The sequence below is a fragment of the Hyperoodon ampullatus genome, assembly GCF_949752795.1.
Source record: "Hyperoodon ampullatus genome assembly, chromosome: 20".
Classification (NCBI taxonomy): Eukaryota; Metazoa; Chordata; class Mammalia; order Artiodactyla; family Ziphiidae; genus Hyperoodon; species Hyperoodon ampullatus.
Window position 1 is genome coordinate 28,822,884 of NC_136933.1, and position 22,436 is coordinate 28,845,319.

At 47.5% G+C, this 22,436-nt stretch overlaps 1 protein-coding gene across 1 annotated transcript in view; it reads right to left on the reverse strand.

The window, feature by feature from the left end:
• The window catches only part of CSMD1 (CUB and Sushi multiple domains 1), a gene marked incomplete at its 3' end in the record, with an annotated part of 1,679,169 nt that extends 1,675,878 nt beyond the window's left edge, over positions 1–3,291 (reverse strand). The window contains exon 1 of the mRNA XM_079726547.1: positions 3,053–3,291. Within this exon, the coding sequence (XP_079582673.1) occupies positions 3,053–3,137 (85 nt within the window). The 5' untranslated portion in view covers positions 3,138–3,291. The remainder of the gene's footprint in view (positions 1–3,052) is intronic.
• Between the last annotated feature and the right edge of the window lie 19,145 nt (positions 3,292–22,436).

Genomic DNA, 22,436 nt, shown 5'->3' on the forward strand with positions numbered 1-22,436 from the left:
CTTTTTAGGACACTTTCTGAATAATGCCTGCAAATAGCTGCATTCTCCTTGCTGCACAAACTGCCAAAACACAACTGAGAAGCAAACTTTGTCCGAACAGCCAGTAGATCAGCCCCAGATAAAGGGCGCAAATCTCAGTGCTCACGGAATGAATTATTCCACCTACCTACTAGACGACTATTGTAGAGGCTTTCAAGCCTTCTTCCCTCTCCCGTGGTCCCTGCAAATGTGCTGCTTTTAAAGAGGTATGTACACTTGAGACTCAATCTTTACAATACCGTTAGTAATCAAAAAGAAAGAGTATCTATCCCAAGGGAATCCCGGGTACTCCCGGCTGAAAGCACAATCAACTACAGCTGACAACCCGGGTACTGAAGGTACCGAGTTCTGATGACCGCGACCGCAGCCGCCTCCAGCCTCTCACGACTCGCAAACAGGTCACGAATTCCGCCCCACGCAGCAGAACTATCCGCCCGCCTGCGCCGCCGCGGGAGCCGCCACCTGGGCGCGCGCGGCTCGGCTCCCGCGGCGGCGGCTGGCGCTGCCCCCAGCGCTCCCCGCTCCTCCTCAGGGAAGACTTCCCGCGCGCCTGCGGCCCGGGCGCCCCCGGCAGAGGCCCGACCTTGGCCACCCGGGCTCGCTCGCCAAGGGGACTGCGACCACCCCCCGCCCCCCAGCCGCCAGAGCGCTCGCAGGGCCACGCCGGCGCTGGCGTCCCCAGCCTCCTGCCCGCATCCCGCTCCCACGCGGCCACCTGCGCGCCCACTTAACCCCGCGGGCGCAGAGGAGACGCGGCCCCGGACCCCCCGGGGGTGATGGGGAGCTACGCGCAGCCACCGCAGCCTCTAGCAAGCAACAGCGCAGTGAGCGCGGCCGCTCGGCCGCTCCACACGCGCGCGCGCGCGCGCACACACACACACACCTACTCTCGCACCGCGCACGCCAGGGGACCCTGGGTTCCACTTCTTGGCTTCTACAGCCGGCACCTAGGACCCCCAGCGCGCAGGAGGCTCTGTCCTCCAGGGACCCCAGGACTTTGCGCCCCTTGCCGGGTTGACCCGGGATCGGCCAGGGCAGCCCCCCGCCCGAGCCTAGAGGCCCGGCCCACCCGCGCGGCGGCGGCATACGCCCGGCACACAAGTGTGCGGATTATTAAGCAGCGCTGGCAGGGCCGCCGTCTCCTCGGCGCAGCAACCCCTGCGAATTGCAGGAGAAGGGCGCTCAGAGCGCGCGGAACGGCGGGGAACCGAGAGTGCGCTCAGAGGCTGAGCTGCCTGCCGAGGCCGGGAGGCGGCCGGGGCCCAGCTGGGCTTGGAGCGCGGGGGAGAGGGGCGGGAAGTTGTGCAGAGTTGCGTAGCAGGTGTTTCCTCTCCGCGCAGGGGCTTGGTGGGACCCCCGACACACAGACGCACACCTGCCAGGGACAGCCCTCTTCGCCCTCGACTCTTCCTGCTTCGCTCTCTGTGCCCAGACAATCCAGCGCGCCCGGAGGCCGCTGCCCGCCCGCCCGCCCGGCTCGGCTGGCCGTGCCTCCGCGGAGGCTCCATCAGCGGCGCCCCAGGCGGGGCGGCTGGACCAAGCCGGGCAGGTGGGCGGAGGGTCGGCGTCTACGGGAAGCTCCCCAGTCCCGAGCAACCCTGAGCTCCAGCAACTAACCCTGGGATCGTGGGGCGCGTTCCCACAGACACCCCTTTGTGACACCCCAGTGCTTGCCCGGAGGGGCTGGCGCCGAGCCGTCGGCTCTCAAGCAGCCCCGGACGCAGGTGGGGAGAAGCCACCGCGCGGGGACGCTTGATCTGCTGTCGCTCCACCTCGCCCCAGGCCGGGCCCATCTGGAGTTTTCCTACGGAACCAGAGACAGTCCTCCTTCGCCTTGTCAATCACCCCTGAATCTGGAACACTGAAGGAATAGAAAATGGGAGGAAAAGAAGATGGAAGAATCTAGAGAGGAAAGGGGAGTTTTACATGGGAAAGACCAAATAGCCATTAAAGAACAAACAAACAAAAACACGATTTGACTCCAGCCTTTAAAAAGGAAAAGAAAAAATTATAGATATTTTCAGGAGTGGGACGGTGTGTGCTGACTGAGGGAGCGCGGGGGGAGAACCCAAGGAGGCTAAAATGAGGAAATGGGGGCAGGTACTTTGCCATGTGAAAATCAGTCTATATCCCCTCTCTCTTCTCTCTGAATCAAGAGGGACCTTGTTTTCTTTCCCAGAGAACAGACAAGTGCAGGCGCTGCTGCCAGCCCCGAGGTTGCAGCCCGTAGGCCAGTTGGCGGAAAACATTCCCGAACTCGTTTCAAGAACACCAAGTTCACAGAGCTCCAAGCCGAGGAGCGACCCGGGGACACTCCTTCCCCTGACCAGGGATGGCAGCGGGGAAGAACCCTGTGAGCAGGCGACTGTCTCCGGAGCTGAACCCCGTCCAGGTCTCCCTGCTCTCTCCACGCACCTCGCCGGGTCCTTCCAACTTGCAGGGAGCAAAGTGCGGGGAGAGGAAGGAGGGGGCGGCCTGGCCGTGGACGTGGGAGGGAGAGGGAGGAAGGGTGCGCGGTGCCCGGTCTGCAGGCCGCTTCGCCCGTGGCACCCGGACCCCGAGAGAGCCAGAACTTGCCGGGCCGGCTCGGCCCGGGCCACTTTCCCAGCCGCTCCGGGTCCGGGGAGAACGTCCCGGGAACCATCGAGCCACCCGGACCCGCTGTGCCCACAACGCCGAGGAGACACCACCGCCCGCCGCGGCGCGGTTTCAGCCCAACTCGGGCTTGGCTCCTTTCTCCCTAACAGCCCCCAGCGCCGAGAAAGGAGAGACGTTTCGTTTCGGCCCAAGTCAGGGGGAAGGAGAGGCGGGGGTGGGGCGCGGGAGACGAGGGCGGGCAGAAGGCGATGGAAGCTGGCTCCCGGCATCGCGATCCCCGGGCGTCCGCCACGGAGAGCCACCGGCGGAGGCCGGCCACTCGGTACCCTGCCCTCCTCCAAACGGGCCCCTGGTTCGCAAACGGGGCCTCGGAGGGTTCGCCCATCTCCCCCGGCAGCCGGCGAGCCCGCCTTACCCTTGGCTGCGGTGAGAAGCCCCGCGCACAGCGCCAGCAGCGCCAGCGGCGCCAGCAGCGACTTGGATTTCCTCCACGCAGTCATGTCTGCAGATATTCCACACGCGCACGACACCGATGGCTCTTCTCGGATGCGCCCGTCTCCTCCGAGGCACGGCAGGGCTACGGACGGAGCCAGAGAATCACCAGAGGGCAAGGCGAGCGGGGAAGAGATCCCGGTCCCCAGACCGGCCGCGCATCCGACGCCTCCCGCAGGTCTGGGCGCCCGGCTGGCTTCGCTCTCATAGCATCGGGTCCCGAACCACTGCAGGCAGGGCTGCGCTGCTCCGACCGCCGACACGGGGCTGCCGGGCCGGGGCCGGGGACGAGCGCCCGCCGAGCCGGGCAGGAAGGCACCAAGGCGGCGAGGCTGCGGGAGGCGGCGAGGCGGGGAGAGGAGCGCGCGCAGCCGGGAGAGACCAGGAGCGGAGGCAGCTGGAGAGCCAGCCAGCGAGTGGGAGCTGCGGGAGGGACGGGGGGGGGCGGGGGGGGGAGGGGGCGCGAGGGGAGGAGAGCCAGTCTAGGGAGGGGAGGCGGAGAGCGCAGAAGACAGGCTGCTAGCTGCACAAGGAGCCGCTGCCGTGGCGGCCGGACTCAACCATCCCTACCCCCGGAGAGGGGAAGGAGGCTGGGACGGCGCCATCCGAGACAGAGCCCGGCCTCGGGCCCCGGGCTCCCCGCGCCGCGCCGCGCCGCGCTCTCCTCGGCCTCCGGCGCCGCCGTGCGCAGGCTGGGGAAGGAGACTTGGGCGTTCGCGCGGGGGACACGCGCGCCACGCGCGCCACACACCCGCGAGAGGCCACGCCAACCGGGCGACTCCGAGACCCAGAGGGGGCGGCTGCGAGGCCAGGGGCTGGCCTCCGTCTGCCCATCTCTCTTCGTGCCTGCCCGGAGAGAAGCCCCCTGCGTCGTAACTTGGGAAAGAAACCCAGTGGGAAAGAGAGCCACCAAGGCTCTAACTCCAGGGGAGGAAAATAAACATCGATTTACTTTATTTCGAGATCATTTTTGGCAAGATGACGACGGGCAAGGAGCTACAAAGCTTTTCCGATGTTCTGACTTGGGGTTAATCACGCACAGACCCACGTTCAGAATAAATTCAAAATTAGGAAGGGTGTCTAGAATTGACAGTGGGGTCTGGTGATGAGATATGGCGCGCTGGCACACCTTCAGGTGCAACCCTATATAAAATGGAATGGGTCGGGTAGGGACTTGAGGAGAAAAGAGAGCTTCTTTTCTGAATCTGCAAAAAGATAAACGGAGCAGAGAGAGAACCTGGTGGTTGATAGAATGGCCCAGATTTCACCCAACTCCTAGAGGATGTGTCCGAGCCATATGGGGCGAATGTGTAAGGTAAGGCATTTTAGGGGAAGGTTCATAGAAAAACAGAAACCACAGGTGAATGCTAGTCTTCCTACAAAGGGTCATTTGAAGGATTCACCGTTTTGACCAGAAAGGGTTAGATAATTCCATTACAGGATTGGAGGAACCAGAACAGGGAAACCCCACACCTTAGTAAGAGAGGATTGTATTCTGTGTCCAGAAGCATTCCAGAACACCAGCAGTCCTAAACGCTGCATCTCTCACATTACTGGGTGATTTTGGTGGAGTGAAGAGCCCACCGTTGGCAACGGGTCACGAGCTTCACTCCACCTGCATTTTGTCGGTTCGTCTGCAAGATTAAATAGGTTGACCAATTCATAATGTTTTAGACCCCTGCCTTCTTTTTCTTAGGTTCCCCTTGTCCCAGCGGTCACTGGGATACATAGAAACGCAATGGTGCATCCAGGAAATGAAGGGCTACAATCTTGAAATTTCAGCACCAAAGCATGGCAGGCTCGGTCTCCTTACAGCCTCTACCAGGAAAAACTGGGCCCTCCATCAAAACTCTCCTCCCTCACAGAGAGATGAGCATCTAAAGAGGAGGCGGCAAATTTGCTTCTCAGAAAGTTGCAGCCCTGGATATGACCCGGGTTTTCTACTTGCTGAGTCCTGTTTTGCCCCAGTCATCCCTCGGGGGAGAACAGAAGACAGAATGGCTCAATCCCTGGGGAATTCACAGTGGAACCCAAATTCTTTAGGCTGAACTTAGGCATGTAGAAGCGAGGGTCGCCCCTTCTGAGATCTTAAATCAGATCCCAGATGGTACCTGTAACTCAGCAAGTGAACAAAAACACTTTTTAAGACCCATTAAGTGCTCCAGTAGCTCATCTCGAGCTGCTCATCAGAAAAACAATTGATCTCTTTGGAGAACTAAAGAGCTGACTTCTTGAGAAACGGTGTCTTGTCTTGGCACTGCTTTTCCTAACGACTCGTGTCACCAAGAAGGATTTCTGCCATTAAAAAACGTTTCCAAAATCTAACCATCCTGGGCCAGGACTCATGGATGATTCTGACTTTATTAGCATCCCGATCAGCAACGCTGAATGTCACCTGTGAAACTGAACACCCTTACACTTAATTGTGACCGGCTCAGGCTACAGGCTGAGGGTCGCCTTCTTTGGGTTCTGCTTGGAGTCTTTAGTGCCACCTCCTTTCTCTGGGGCGCAGAACATCTATCTGATTCCCATTCTTTGAGAAATAATGATGCCCATACCAGTAACTACCCATTGCTGCTGTGATTTACTTGGGGTATTTTCTTTGGCCAGATCACCTATCAGAGAGTTACAATGATTCATGCCAAATTTCTGACCCTAAGTATGAAGAGGGTGGGAGACTGCTGTCAAATAAGACGGGCTGATTTTGTAATATGGTTGTATCTGTGTGTTAATATTATGATATTCCCCCACCCCCCACCCCCCCACGCTCCGATCTCAAAGCCGGTTTAATTTGGAAGGCAATCATGGGGCACTGCTGCCACCTAGTGTCAAGCTTTTTTTGTTGGGTTTTTGCAGAGAAATCCATGGTCCCCTTGGGCTTATCTCTCTTATCTCATCTGAGGTTCCCTACTTGGGTTTTGAATGCCCCTCCAGAACACTCTTGCACCCGTCATGTAATCAGCCTGTAGATGAAGCCTATTATTAGGTTCCTAGAGGCTTTTTCCCCTTTTGATTTTTAAGTGACTGTGAAGGCCTTGATTTATATCACAACTCTAATGCCAGGTATTTAGAGCAGTATAAACCAAATGGGATTAGAGGAAGTAAGTTACTGTAGGGAATTCACACCAGGCAGCTCTGTGACCGCTTCTCTGTGTTGGCCTGCGGTGCCTGGAACACTGCACTTGGGCACTGGGTTTTTTTAATTAATTTATTTTTTTCTCCATTTTCCATCCTAGGCATACTGCTGTCCATAGCCTCGGGAGTCTGGCTGAGCAGCACGAGAAATATAATTGGCACCCAGGGATGAGAGTTGAGCAGTGGAATCAAAGGCAAAGAGGGTCTGACATACTGGGAAAGAAAAAGACACCCCCAACCTCAAGTAACAACTACAGTAAGACTTGGAAACTTGACAACCCAAACATGTGAGAAGTGCTGTAACCGAAGAGGGAGAGTGGTTTTATCTTAAGTGAGTGTGTCTGAGGAGGGGACAGACGATATGAACAGGGTACTTGAGATAAAATTAGAAATGAAACACTTTGCACACATGAGAACGCTAATTAGCTAGAAACGCGGCACATGGATGGAAATATCAGAGAAGGCAGTACATTGCAGTGATTGCTAAACGGGACATCTTTTGACTTATTTAATGTCAGGTACCAAAACTGATGGTGACTAGGGCACTGGGGAAATTCTTTTCTTCATGGAGGGGTAAGAATGAGGACCATACAGTTCAGGTTTCCCTAGAGGGAATGCCTGTCTTCGGAGAGCAAGAGGGATGGGAGGGAGGAGGGCAAGGAATAAAAGCAGAGGTCAGGGGCTTCCCTGGTGGCGCAGTGGTTGAGAGTCCGCCTGCCGATACAGGGACACGGGTTCGTGCCCCGGTCCGGGAGGATCCCACGTGCCGCGGAGCGGCTGGGCCCGTGAGCCATGGCCGCTGGGCCTGTGCGTCCGGAGCCTGTGCTCCGCAACGGGAGAGGCCACAGCAGTGAGAGGCCCGCGTACCGCAAAAAAAAAAAAAAAAAAAAAAAGAGCAGAGGTCAGGATGATCACTCATTGTTTGCAAAAGCCTTTTATACAGAATCTTATTTATATTATGAATTGTTTTTTATCACCCCCCCCCCATGATAAGGAAATGGCAGCTTTGAGAAATGAAGATTTGCAGGAGGTCAGGTCTTACTAAGGACCTCGACTTTGTCACTGTTTTGCTCATCAACATTCAAAACCCTTCCTGCTGCCCCACCCCACACTGAGGAGCGTACACGCCTGGACCCCAGGCTTCTTCCCTACACTGGTCTCCACACTCCCGGTACATCTGTGGTCAATTTATAAAGGAACAGAGCCAGGCATCTAGAGAGCACTCCACCCAGTAACGTCAGAACACAGGCACGATGGGGACGCTCTCCAAGACAGACCATTTCATTAAAACAAGAAGATTCTGTGACTCTTTGCAACTATTTATTCATGTAAATTTTGACTCTTAAAACTATTCTCATGGACTGGCTTAAAATAAATAAGCTGGTTGGTCCAGAAAAATCTATATCAACATCACTGCCAAGACTGAAACAATGCCGTTTATAGGAGGCCTTTAATTTCCCACTCTTCTTTCCTGGGTTCGGTAGAAATATGGTATCAAGAGTCAGTTTCAACCCTTCAGCCAACTTATTCGCCAAAGAGATTTCTGTCCCTAGAGTATTGTCTGTGTTCCACTTTTGGGTGAAGGTCAGTCCATAGTTACAAATCTTGTATTGGTCTCTAGGTTGCCTGATGCTTTCCCTGTGTCAGTGTAAGCATGACCAGAAGTAGAAAATTCCACTCCACTATGTAACTTGGTTCTCAGATCTGTTTTAACCATGCCAAATCCATGTCCTTTGTTGACAGATTTTTCTGGACCAACCATCTATGGCTGGGCTGTGTTGGCCATTGAAGGTTGGCCTGCTGGCTATCAGACGAGTTTTGACACAGCCAAATCCAAACTGTCACAGAATAATTTCGCCCTGGGTTACAAGCCTGCAGACTTCCAGCTGCACACTCACATGAGCGATAGCACTGAATCTGGCGGGGCGATCTACCAGAAGGTGAACAAGGAGACTGAAACATCAATAAACCTCCGTGGACGGCGGGCAGGAACACCACCTGTTTCGGCATCTCTGCTAAGTACAAGCTGGATTGTAGAACTTCTCCATCTGCTCAAGTGGATAATGCCAGCCTGATTGGACGGGGTTATACTCAGACCCTTCGACCAGGAGCGAAGCTGACCCTGTCAGCTCTAATCTATGGAAAGAACTTCAGTGCAGGAGGGCACCAGGTCGGGCTGGGATATGAACTAGAAGCTTAATGTGGTTTTGAATAAATCATCAGCTTTGTCCCTGGAGGTGAAGAGAAATGAACCCACTATGTTTTGGCCTTAAAATTCTTCTGTGAAATTTCAAAGGTGTGAACTTTTTCTTCTTCCAAAGAATTCTAATCCTCCCCACACTGAAGCCTAGATATTGATTGAGTCCAGCCTAAGGGAGGTGTGCTTGAAGGCATTCCCGGAAGTTGTCATGTCCGTGCCACATTTCAGTTCAGTCCCGCAGTGTTATTTTCAATGTGTTGCTCAGCGAAGGTGTAGTGTCATGTTACAAAGGAGATGACCCGACCCGACCCTCCAGTTGTCCATCACATCCTGCACGTCCCAAAACACGTTTTCATGACCTTGTAACATATTCGTTTCTGTGCAGTAGTGGAACCTTTGGTTTTGAATCAGAGTAAAATAAAATAAACCCATCACATTTGGAAGATAAAAAAAATAAATAAAATAAATAAGCTGAACACTTTTCCCCGTTTTTCTAATAAAGTAACACCTTTAACTGTGTGTGCATGCACACACACACACACACGGGAAGTACACACACACACGGGGAGCACACACAGGGAGTACTCCCCCTTCTGTTAATGACTTCTTTGAAGGCAGAGGAGAAGCACTAGGATGCAGGAAATTAACAAGTGTCAAATCTGAGTCTGGAGGAGAACCGTGCTGTGAAGGAGAAAACTGGCCAACGTCTCCTTTCACAAATGGGTAGCTAAGTGAAAGGGGTACAGACTGCAGTCTTCATTGTGTATGGGATTGACATAGAAGGCTTGTTGGGGTGCACAATGCTGACCCACAAACCCAGAGCTTGTGATTCAGCCTGTCTGGGATGGGGCCCAAGAATTTACCTTCCCACCAAGTTTCTGGATGATGCATGCATGCCAAGAACATTCTTAGAGAACCACTGGTACGGGGGCTGACTTTGGGTCAAAAGGACTGGCTTTGAATCCTGTATCTGCTGCTCTCTGAGCAAGGGAACTTTTTTCCTAAAAAACCCTAATTTACATATAAGTTTGCTCATCTGAAAATATGGAAAATGCTATTTACCCAATAGACTTAGAAAAAGCAACAATATAGGCACAGTGGCTGATGTATAACAAATTCTCAAAAATATGATTTCCTTTTCTATACCTTCAGTCTCTGAAGGAGGAGAGAAGACACCCAGCTAGAGACAGGCTTCCCCATCTGTTCGGATCCATATTTTAGGAGTGGCAAACTGGATTTTGGTAGGAAAAAAGAAAAACATTCAGTCAACCTCTCCCAGGTTGTTGCAAGGTGAACCCAGCAGGATTCCATGTGGGGGAAACCCCAGGTTTTATTGACTATGATTTTTAAGATCAACTCGAAAGGCTGCCTGCCTCACATCTGGCTCTTTCCCAAGGCTTGTACAACACCAGCAAGCTGGGAAAACTTGGTCCGGAACCAGGTGAAGTGACATTATGAATGTTCATTAACAGTGATTCCCTCTTGCACTAAAGCAAACCTGGGGCAGAGATGCTTTTAATAGCCATCAGCTTCCATCTAATACTGAGGCATTAGATCCATGAGGAGAGACTCAAATGTACCTCCAGGCTAAATATTATCATAAAAACACAAATAAATGCTTATCTAGCTTCAGTGACCACAAGAACATGAGATCGATCGATGGCTTTTTCTCAGGACTTCCAGTGATAACCATTCTCCAGTGGAACTAAATTTCTGGACAAACTAAGCTCAAAAGTGTCTCAAGCTTGATGCTTTTGGAAAAGCCACTTCACTTCCAAGACTGCTTTCTTATCTGCAAAACACAGAATCTGGGCTAATGTGTATGCTACTTCTAAAGTTCTTTGGTTCTTTCCTTTCTTATATTCCTCACATTCAGTATTTTCCTGTTCTTCAGTTGACTCTAAGGTGACATGTGTTTATATGTCTCTGTTTAGGTTCAGTGAGTTGTTTTGGACACAATAAATAAACACCTCTGACATACACACCCCCCACCACCTCACACACACAGACACACACCATTTCTACAGCAACTTTTGACATAAATCATTGCATTTGTCCTCATCTCTTTAGAGAGTCCAAGCTCATACTGCTTGCTGCACACAGGCTAATAATCGAGAGAGGAGTGCTGGGGCCAGGAATGGCGACTTTATCCACAAAGCCGGCAGACGGAGAAGATGGTGGACTTGCGTCCCAAAGAACCATCTTGCCTGAGTTGATTTCAGGTTCCTGTTATACTAAAAGGGGCGGGAGTAAAGTCAACACTTCCTGGTTCCCATCAGCCTCAGGAGGGGATGTGTTCATTTCTTCCTCCCTGCAGTCATCCACAGGTGGGCCTGGTCAGGCTGTTTCCTGGGAGCTAAACAAAGGTATTTTAGCTAAATGCTCATAACCTGGGAAGCAGGGTTCCCAGTGATGGGCCGGTATGTATAACTTAAGCTTATAGGCAACATCCCTTTAGTGATTAACTTGTAATAGAATACAAAAGGTTCTTCCCTATTACAGTCTGTAAACTGAAACTATTCTGATTTTTTAATATTTTCTTCATAGAAAGTCAGTGAACTGCACAGTGATCACAAAACCAAAAACAATCCTTTAGCCCACAGTTGTCTTAGATTCAGGTAACAGAGGAGGTGGTGACATCATCCACGTGTGGCATCCATTCCATCTTGCTGGTGCTGCCTTGATCCCACTCGATGATTTCCTTATACTGAGGAAACAACACACAACTGATTTCCTTGTCTCCGTTGTAAACCACATGGAGAAGAGACGTAATTCCATCTGAGATGGGCATTTGGACACTGGTGGCTTGTTCTCTCACTGTGACGGTAGACATCGTGTTGGTTTACCATCCCCTCTTCATTCTGCCAGATTTCACGTGTTAAAGACAGGGTCCTAGGATGAGGGTAAAGGTGCCAGAATACACATGACCTTTGCGTCGTCTTCTTCCTCTTCTGCATCAAAGACGTTGTGAACCGTCTAATTCAGCAGAGGGATCTCAGCATGGTGTGTGGAGGATCGGGGGCTGGGGAGACAGGAAGGGCTGCGTGGACTTCTCAGGTACGAGAGACAGCTCAGAAATCTGTGCATCTTGTTTTCTCCAACTACCAATGGATTCTTTCCTCCCTTCCTTGCCTGTTTCTCTCTCAAAGAACCTTAATGATGGGCAAATTATGGGATTACCTATATATCATACATGTCAAGTCTCCAGATCTCTTTGGACCATCACTATGTCTGAAATATCATGAATAGATTCTTGTCCTTTGGGTCTTGGAGGGCTTTCGATGTTCCAGACACCCTATGAGTTGAAGATATTCCTAGTAGTTTTGAGTTGTGACCATCAACTCCTGTAATGTACTGACAATGTGACCTTTTATTGAGAAAGCAAGATCCCTCAGAGAACAGTACATTGGGCAAAGTACAATAGTAAAGGCAAAGAAACATGCCCTGGAGGGCATCCCAAGGTCAAGGTTGGATCAGACTGCCATAGTTGGTTACCTTGCAAGCCCTGTTTCTCCCATCTGGCCATCTGTCAGTCTGTTCTTGTCACATTCTGTGTGTGGAGAAATTCTTGGTGTGGGGAAAACATGGATTCTCACGAACCCAAGGTAATGTCTTAATTCTCCCATTCCCTAGCTATGTGGCCTTGTGTATTTACCCAAATGCACCAACTGCCCAGTAACTAAAAGAGTATTGATTTTTTAACACGTAAGACTACTGTGAGGTGTAACTGAGACCATATACAGAAAATACTAAATTGGAATTTGGAAAAAAAAAAAGCAAGGTTATCTCCCTTCCTCCCCATTCTTTTTAGCTTTGCCTTTGAGTTTAAATATAGCTTGATAGTCTCTTCCCTGAAGGATTGTCCTTTCCTTCTTATTGACTGAAATAAGATCGTCTAAAATATTTCCTGAAACTGTAGATACAAAATCTTTCCTTTGGAAAAGCTTCTTTAAAAAGCAATAGTTATCGTCCTTGGGATGACTGCAAAACAGTCAATTCTTGTGTTACTCCTTTTAAATGTGAAGCAGTGCTGCAGTCAGACCCAAAACAGGAGGAGACAGCTGGCAATATTAACAGAAATAGCAGTAACATAACTTATGTGGAGCTGCTGACATGTGCAGGGCACACAGGTATGAGGCAAGGTCCCTTGTGCCCAGTTAGAAGAGAGAGGTGCCTACTATTTGCCAAGTATGTGATCACACAGACACACAGGTTCTGAAAGATGAATTAGCATGTCCTGGGTCACAGAAGTAACTACAAGAATCAGGATGGAACTCAAGGATAAGGTCCAGGTTTCTTTCATGACATCTTGTTGCCCCCAGGGCTGCTACTGAAGATTCTCTGATATGCCGAGGTCTTGAGTGACCCCGAAGGAGAGATGAAAATCACATATAGGCTTAAAGGATGAAGAGCATTGCAGGTGAGGACAAAAATACACGAGTAGGCTTGGAGGGATATATATATACACACACATACACATAAAGAATTCTCAAACAAATTTATATTTTGTTGGAAGACTTTTTAAAAAATTTTTGAGCATGAACCCTGGTTTGCTCATCCTAATATAAGTTTGTATTTGCTGACTCTGGGCCATCTGATTATAGGGGGGGTCACCCAGATTGTGCTAGGTTAGAGGGAAGGTGTTAAAATGTGAAATGTGATATGGTAAGTGAATGGGAATCAGAGTGGCCTGCCCATGACATCACTGCCACCACCATCCCTGGGACGCTGCAGCAACCCACCTTAGCAGACCCCAGACCTTGTCAATAATGCACTCAGAGAGGGCAAACAGCAGAAGCAAGAAGAACTACAATCCTGCAGCCTGTGGAACAAAAACCACATTCACAGAAAGACAGACAAGATGAAAAGGCAGAGGGCTATGTACCAGACGAAGGAACAAGATAAAACCCCAGAAAAACAACTAAATGAAGTGGAGATAGACAACCTTCCAGAAAAAGAATTCAGAATAATGAGAGTGAAGATGATCCAAGACCTCAGAAAAACAACAGAGGCAAAGATCGAGAAGATGCAAGAAATGTTTAACAAAGAGCTAGAAGAATTAAAGAACAAACAAACAGAGATGAGAAATACAATAACTGAAATGAAAACCATACTAGAAGGAATCAATAGCAGAATAACTGAGGCAGAAGGACGGATAAGTGACCAAGAACAGAATGGTGGAATTCACTGCGGTGGAACAGAATAAAGAAAAAAGAATGAAAAGAAATGAAGACAGCCTAAGAGACCTCTGGGACAACATTAATCACAATAACATTCGCATTATAGGGGTCCCAGAAGGAGAAGAGAGAGAAAGGACCCAAGAAAATATGTGAAGACATTATAGTCGAAAACTTCCCTAACATCGGAAAGGAAACAGCCACCCAAATCCAGGAAGCGCAGAGAGTCCCATAGAGGATAAACCCAAGGAGAAACACACCGAGACACATAGTAATCAAATTGGCAAAAATTAAAGACAAAGAAAAACTATTGAAAGCAGCAAGAGAAAAATGACAAATAACATACAAGGGAACTCCCATAAGGTTAACAGATGATTTATCAGCAGAAACTCTACAAGCCAGATGGGAGAGGCATGACATACTTAAAGTGATGAAAGGGAAGAAACTACAACCAAGATTACTCTACCCAGCAAGGATCTCATTCAGATTCGATGGAGAAATCAAAAGGTTTACAGACAAGCAAAAGCTAAGAGAATTCAGCACCACCAAACTAGCTTTACAACAAATGCTAAAGGAACTTCTCTAGGCAGGATACACAAAAGAAGGAAAAGACCTACAATAACAAACCCAAAACAATTAAGAAAATGGTAATAGGAACATACATATCGATAATTACCTTAAACATGAATGGATTAAATGCTCCAACCAAAAGATAGAGGCTTGCTGAATGGATACAAAAACAAGACCCATCTATATGCTGTCTACAAGAGACCCACTTCAGACCCAGGGACACATACAGACTGAAAGTGAGGGGATGGAAAAAGATATTCCATGCAAATGGAAATCAAAAGAAAGCTGTATGGGCTTCCCTGGTGGCGCAGTGGTTGAGAGTCTGCCTGCCGATGCAGGGGAAATGGGTTTGCGCCCAGGTCCGGGAAGATCCCACATGCCGCAGAGCAGCTCAGCCCGTCAGCCGTGGCCACTGAGCCTGCGTGTCCGGAGCCTGTGCTCCGCAACGGGAGAGGCCACAACAGTGAGAGGCCCGCGTACTGCAGAAAAAAAAAAAAAAAAAGAAAGCTGAGTGGCAATACTCATATCAGATAAAATAGACTTTAAAATAAAGAATGTTACAAGAGACAAGGTAGGACACTACATCATGATCAAGGGATCAATGCAAGAAGATATAATAATTATAAATATATATGCACCCAACATAGGAGCACCTCAATACATAAGGCAACTGCTAACAGCTATAAAAGAGGAAATCGACAGTAACACAATAATAGTGGGGGACTTTAATACCTCACTTAGAACAATGGACAGATCATCCAAAATGAAGATAAATAAGGAAACAGCAGCTTTAAATGACACAATAGACCAGACAGATTTAATTGATGTTTATAAGGCATTCCATCCAAAAAGAGATTACACTTTCTTCTCAAGTGCACACGGAACATTCTCCAGGATACATCACATCATGGGTCACAAATCAAGCCCCAGTAAATTTAAGAAAATTGAAATCATATCAAGCATCCTTTCTGACCACAACGCTATGAGATGAGAAATGAATTACAGGGAAAAAAACGTAAAAGACACAAACACATGGAGGCTAAACAATACATTACTAAATAACCAAGAGATTACTGAAGAAATCAAAGAGGAAATCAAAAAATACCTAGAGACAAAGGACAATGAAAACACGATGATCCAAAACCTATGGGATGCAGCAAAAGCAGTTCTAAGAGGGAAGTTTATAGCTATACAAGCCTACTCAAGAAACAAGAAAAATCTCAATAAAACAAGAAAAATCTCAATAAAACAATCTAACGTTACACCTAAAGGAACTAGAGAAAGAAGAACAAACAAAACCCAAAGTTAGCAGGAAAGAAATCATAAAGATCAGAGCAGAAATAAATGAAATAGAAACAAAGAAAACAATAGCAAAGATCAATAAACCTAAAAGCTAGTTCTTTGACAAGATAAACAAAATTGGTAAACCATTAGCCAGACTCATCAAGAAAAAGAGGGAGAGGATTCAAATCCATAAAATTAGAAATGAAAAAGGAGAAGTTACCACAGACACCGCAGAAATACAAAGCATCCTAAGAGACTACTACAAGCAACTCTATGCCAAACCTGGAAGAAATGGACAAATTCTTACAAAGGTATAACCTTCCCAGACTGAACCAGGAAGAAATAGAAAATATGAACAGACCAATCACAAGTAATGAAATTGAAACTGTGATTAAAAATCTTCCAACAAACAAAGGTCCAGGACCAGAGAGCTTAACAGGTGAATTCTATCAAACATTTAGAGAAAACCTAACAGCCATCCTTCTCAAACTCTTCTAAAAAATTGCGGAGGAAGGAACACTCCAAAACTCATTCTATGAGGTCACCATCACCCTGATACCAAAACCAGACAAAGATACTACAAAAAAAAGAAAATTACAGACCAATATCGCTGATGAATATAGATGCAAAAATCCTCAACAAAATACTAGCAAGCAGAATCCAACAACACATTAAAAGGATCATACACCATGGTCAAGTGGGATTGATCCCAGGGATGCAAGAATTCTTCAGTATAGGCAAACCAATCAATGTGATACACCATATTAACAAACTGAAGAATAAAAACCATATGATCATCTCAATAGATGCAGAAAAAGCTTTTGACAAAATTCAACACCCATTTATGATAAAAACTCTCCAGAAAGTGGGCACAGAGGGAACCTACCTCAACATAATAAAGGCCATATATAACAAACCCACAGCCAACATCATTCCTAATGGTGAAAAACTGAAAGCATTTCCTCTAAGATCAGGAAGAAGACAAGGATGTCCACTCTTACCACTCTTATTCAACATAGTTTTGGAAGTCCTAGCCACAGCCATCAAAGAAGAAAAAGAAATAAAAGGAATACAAATTGGAAAAGAGGTAAAACTGTCGCTGTTTGCAGATGACATGATACTATACATAGAGAATCCTAAAGATGCCACCAGAAAACTACTAGAGCTAATCAATGAATTTGGTAAAGTTGCAGGATACAAAATTAATGCACAGAAATCTCTTGCATTCCTATACACTAATGATGAAAAATCTGAAAGAGAAATTAAGGAAACACTCCCATTTACCCTTGCAACAGAAAGAATAAAATACCAAGGAATAAACCTACCTAGGGAGACAGAACACTTGTATGCAGAAAACTATAAGACACTGATGAAAGAAATTAAAGATGATATCAACAGATGGAGAGATATACCATGTTCTTGGATTGGAAGAATCAATATTGTGAAACTGACTATACTACCCAATTTGCTTCAAATTTCAAGAGTCCATCTTAAGTCAGGACAGGTGTGACCATTCGTGTGACTATCTCATCCTAGGTATCAGGGCCTAATTCTTATGGGATAGATTCAGGGAGGAAATATAAATGGACACACAGACCGGGACACACACACACACCTACTCATTTTCTCAGGACTCTGAGTTACAAATGCCCAGCTGCTTCTTTGTTAGTGGAGGGAAGAATCCTTTGCAGGCTGCATCTATTAGGAAGATGCTCTCCTGAGTGTTGTTTTTCAGAAATTCAGGTGGGGAAAGAGGGTAGGTCAGGCTGAGGAAATACTCCAGCAGCTGAGCGGGCACTCGGGCTTCTGTCTGAGCAGAGACTTTGGAGGAAGGAACTGGGCTGAGCCTGCTGCTGGGAAGAGCTGGTGTCAGGGGAGGGGAGAGCGGAAGGAAGTGAACGTAGAGAGAGGAGGCCTGGGCCCAAGTCCCTGGTCCCTGCTGGTCAGCTGTGAGGATTCGGTGCAGTCTACTCAGTCTGAATTCTTTTAGCCTGATAATAACTATGCCAGTAACACCTATTTGACCCACCCCACCATGTGACTTTGAGACTGTAATAAATACCATACGGGAAAGCACTGTTGAAATTTAAAAGCTCTGTATAAATATTCGTTATTATTACTGATTTGGTCCAACTGTATTAATAAAGAGATTTGGAAATTGTTCACATTCCTTTGTCACTGCAAACACTGAGGTGTGAATTAACGTGACGGATGTGACCATGATCACGACAGCCAAGGAGATTATAGATTTAAACCTGTTTATAAACAGTAAAATGCTATAAACTGTTACTATCTTAAATGAGAAAGAAGTCTAATAAGAAGGGGTCACTAGACATCAAATAGTATAATCCCCTCCATTCTACAGGTAAGAAAATTACGAGAGAGATACATTCCCAAATTTACTCAGTAAACCTCTTTTGAGTCTTATGATGTAGTAAGCATTGTATCCAGCACTGTATACAATAACAACTACCACGGCACCGTCCCCTGCACCTGAACTCTGCATTTGTGTGCGTGACCCCATGCTGCCCTCACAGTAGCCTTGGTTATAGGTATGACAACTTCCACATAAGGAAATGAGGTTTGGAGGCCAGAATCAACCTGCTCAAAGCCGTAGTCCATGTCAGTCTGTTGGTGACTGGACTAGGATTTTTCCTAAAGGCAGATTTGAACTTTCACAGATTTCAAATCGTTACAACAGTTCTGCAAAAATGCCTCATTGAAAGAAAGACTCTGATAAATACCATCATAAAATACCTTCCTTCAGAATATTAAAAATCTTAATCATTCAAGAAAGTCTTCCAGATGAGCAAGTAAACTCAAGATTTTAAATATTATAGAGAAAAGGACATCAACCTGGGTTCACACACGACGCCTTCAGGTGACCACTCAAATGGCCTGTGAGGTTTTTTGCATGTATGTGTGCTCATTTTTCTGAAGAGACAGTCCATTGACCCCAAAATATTCAACCCTGATATAAAGAATTCCTTAGTTTAGAAATAAAGCTAGTAATGAAGTATATTTCATCACCCTAAAAAAATGCTCAATTCATGTTGGAAAAATGAAACAACCAGAACTTTCACAAATAACACAGGCTCTTTTAGCAAGGGAACAGCATCAGAAGACATCAAAGAGAATTGCTGTTTCTCTCTCAGACCCTTAGAGTGTGTTGATTTAACCCCTTTTACCTGCCAGGACAAGAATTTTCTTTATCACATTTCTAGAGCTTGGTGCAATCTAGCTTTAAATGTCAAAGTGACTGAGTTTCCGTCACTTTTATTAGGAAACAGTTCTCGCGCCCAGAATATCATACTGTCAAAGCACAAACCAGGTAGTCTGAGGATTGCTTTCCTTGGTTTTTACCAAGGGCATGGAGAAACCCCGGGTAAAATGTCACACATCCCACTTTGGCCTTCTATGCTTGATCTATGTTGGTGTCTGTACCACTGGGGAGAGGTGTGTGAGTGTGTGTGTGTGTTTTGGGGGGGACCCCATGGCTGATACAGAGAAATAGCACCACTGTCTTAGCCTGCTTGGGCTGTGATAACAAAAATACCATAAACGGGCTGGCTTGAAAACGGAAATGTATTTCTCACAGTTCTGGAGGCTAGAAGTCCAATATCAAGGTGTTGGTAGATTTGGGGTCTGGTGAGAGCCCCCTTACTGGTAGAGGGCCATTTGCTGGCTGTGGAGGTGGGGAGGCCCCACCCTCCTGATACAATCACCTCCCAAAGACCATACCTCCTAATCCCTTCACATTGGGGGAATGGGCTTCAATATCTGAATTTGAGGAGGGGGGATGCAAATATCCAGTCTATAGAAACCACCATAAAAACGTCATGTCCAAGGAAGAATACAAGGCTCAACATGGTGGGAAAAACAAAAACAAAACACCACCATCAACAGCAGCATCTGTGGTCTCAAAGCCCACTTACAGTACACTTACAAGTATGTCATATTCTTCCGCTCTTTGCATGTAATTCTTTCCCCACTCCCTGCAATGCGTACTAGGCCTTGGTGTCCATCCCAAGCTCCCTGTCTCTCGGTCATCACTGGGTAATTCCTTCGCGTGCGTTCTCTAATCCCTTCGTGCCGTCCCTCCTCCTTCCCTTAGACAGAGCCCATTGCTGAACGCAGGATGCCGTGTGGGGAAGTGTCCCAGCTAGCAGAAACTGAGGACCAGGTTTTGGAGACAAGATGCTGACCTTTCCTGAGCCCTGTGCACCCATGAGGAAGTCCCGAACCTTTTGCGTTTCAGGACAGGGCTCACTGCAGAGAACTGCCTTCCCCACGTGACTCAGATAGAACTCAAGGGGCCCCGTGTTGGCCTATGACAAGGCCAGACAGCAACCCTCCAAACGCCCATTTTGGGTCTTATAAACGATTAGCCGAACTGTTGGTCCCCACTGACCAACCTGGACAAAATGCCTGCTAACTTGAATCAACAACCTGTAGCCAGGAACCTTTCATTTACCCTTGGACGTGGGCTCACCCCAAGCATCGGTGTACGGAGCAGTGCCATCCCCCCAAAAGGCACCTCCCCGGGATTGGTAACCTAAGGGAAAAACAACCACCTCATCACTCAACAGGCCCTACTGCCCTCCCACTCCTGGGATTTCTAGCCTGTTCACTCCTCCCTACGAAAGGGAAGCCCATCTCTACCAGATCTTTGAGACGGTGGAGTCTGAGAGTTCTCCCTGCTACAAACACCTCTTCAATGAGGTGTCTCTGTACTAAGCCTGGATTTGTTTGTATTTGACAGGGCTCACCTGGGGTCGAGTGCTAGCTCATGAGTGCTGTGATATCAGATCCCCTCTGAGAAGGATACTGAACAGTTTATCTTTGGAGAACGGCTGCTCTTTCCCCAGATTTATTTTTTTTTTTGGAAATGTGAGCTTCTATCACCTGTTCTCCACAGGATGCTACTTTAATCACTTTGAGGCTGGCTCATTTTTTAGATTTTCTTCCCTGTTAATAGAGAGGTGGGCTGTGCTCTTTCTACGCTTGCAGAAATGTATGTTTGCCTCTTGGCTTGTCTACCTTTTGCCCAAATATTAAGTATTTTGCTGTATGTTCTGCAACAGGCTGTTCATTCACAAACTCAGGAAAGTTTTATTTTTTTAACAGGAATAGAAAAGAGTTTTATTCGAGCCAAACTGAGGATTATAGCTTGGGAAACACAAATTCAAGAAGCACTTGAATTGTGTTCCACTGGACTACAAAATGGGGGAGGCTTATATAGGCAAACATTGAAAAGTTGCGTAAACTGTTAAGAATTAGGATTAGAGCTGGCAACAAGGGTGCCTGTCAATCAAGGACTGATTGGGGTCCGAAATGGTTGCATGTTCACAAGGGGAGATCTTGAGGCCATATGGGTGCATCTGGCAGCTGCTAGCAGATATTGTTTTGAAAATGGCTGGTGGTGTCCTTGAATCTGATACAGTTCAGAAAATTCAGATGCTCAGTTGATGCAGGAATGTGTCTGAAACCACACTCACAATGGCCACCGGACTCTACTCTGAATGCCTGAATCACAGTTACTCCGTTTGGATTTAAAGGGTCTTAATCACACCATCAGTGGGAGAGTTATGCTGGTCAGGCCCAGTGTGTCCCAGCAGAGCAGGGTGCTGGTCTTGCATGGGTCTGGGGCAGTGTGGAGAGCAGGGTCTGGCAGACTTGCAGAGCAGTCAGGAATTGACATCACCTGGACTATGATGATCTAGGTGATACTCTTGCTGGTTGGTTGGCGCTCAGAGGTATGTTTATTTGATGAAGTCCGTCCCTGACAGGCTGACTTTCAGAAGCAAGAGGCTGACACTGATTGGATGGCTTACAAAAGTATATTCGGGGAGGTAGGTTTTCATTAATTGACTGAATACGTTTAATGGCTGGCAGAATAGCCAGTCTTAAGTTTGGAGGAATGTTATTCTCAACATAAAAAGTGACTTCCATATGTCCCAGTTTTCTTCTAAAGTGGCTGAATATCTCTTAGCTCTGGACAAGGGAATCTGTGGTACTTTCTGGCCAATTGACAAGTTTACGCTCTGAATCCAAGTCGATGATATTTTGTTGGTCTACAGAGGAAGGAACACAGGTTGGAGTCAACCTGGTTCCTCAGATCACTAGTCGTGTGGCCTCAGACAAGCCACATGACTTCTCTGAGAGTCAGTTCCGTCATCTGTAATTGGAAACAATAATAACTATCTGTTGTTGTAAGTATCCAGGGCGTAACTTAAGGGGAATGCCTAGCACAGTATCCATGGTAGCACTGGTTCATGCTTCTCCTCCCTGCCTTATTAGACTCACCTGGAGACCTTTAAAAAAATCTGAGACTATGAGTCTCCCCACCTGCCAGGGCTTCTGATTTCATTAGTGAGGGTTGATTCCAAGCAGGTGATTAAAAAACTCCCAAGGTGGTTCTGATGGACAGCCTGACTTGAGATCCACTATTAACTGCTCCCCAAAGTGGTAATTCTCTCTCAATCCACTCTCTTCTATCTCTATTAGTTTTCCCCCTGAACTTGATACCCTTCCCAAACTTCAGAAATTTTTCTCCTATATGCCTGAGAGGGAAGAGCCCTCCCCATGCCATGTGTGTACAGATTTTGATAGAATGTCTATGGCTCTGATATTACTTTAAGGTGGCTATGCTCTTTTTTTTTTCAGTTGAGGTAAAATTGGTATATAACATTATATAGTTTCAGGTGTACAACATTTAATTTGATGTCTGTATACTCTGCAAAGTGATCACCCCTCGAAGTCTAGTTACCATCTGTCACCATACAACTGACCCCTTCACCCCTTCCCCCACCCCCTAACCTCTTTCCCCTCTGGTAAACAGCAGTCTGTTCTCTGTATGTATGAGACAAACTCATGACAGTTTTAAATTAAATTACAAGTGATGCAGCTTCTAGACAGCTCTCTAAGCAAAATATTGCTGA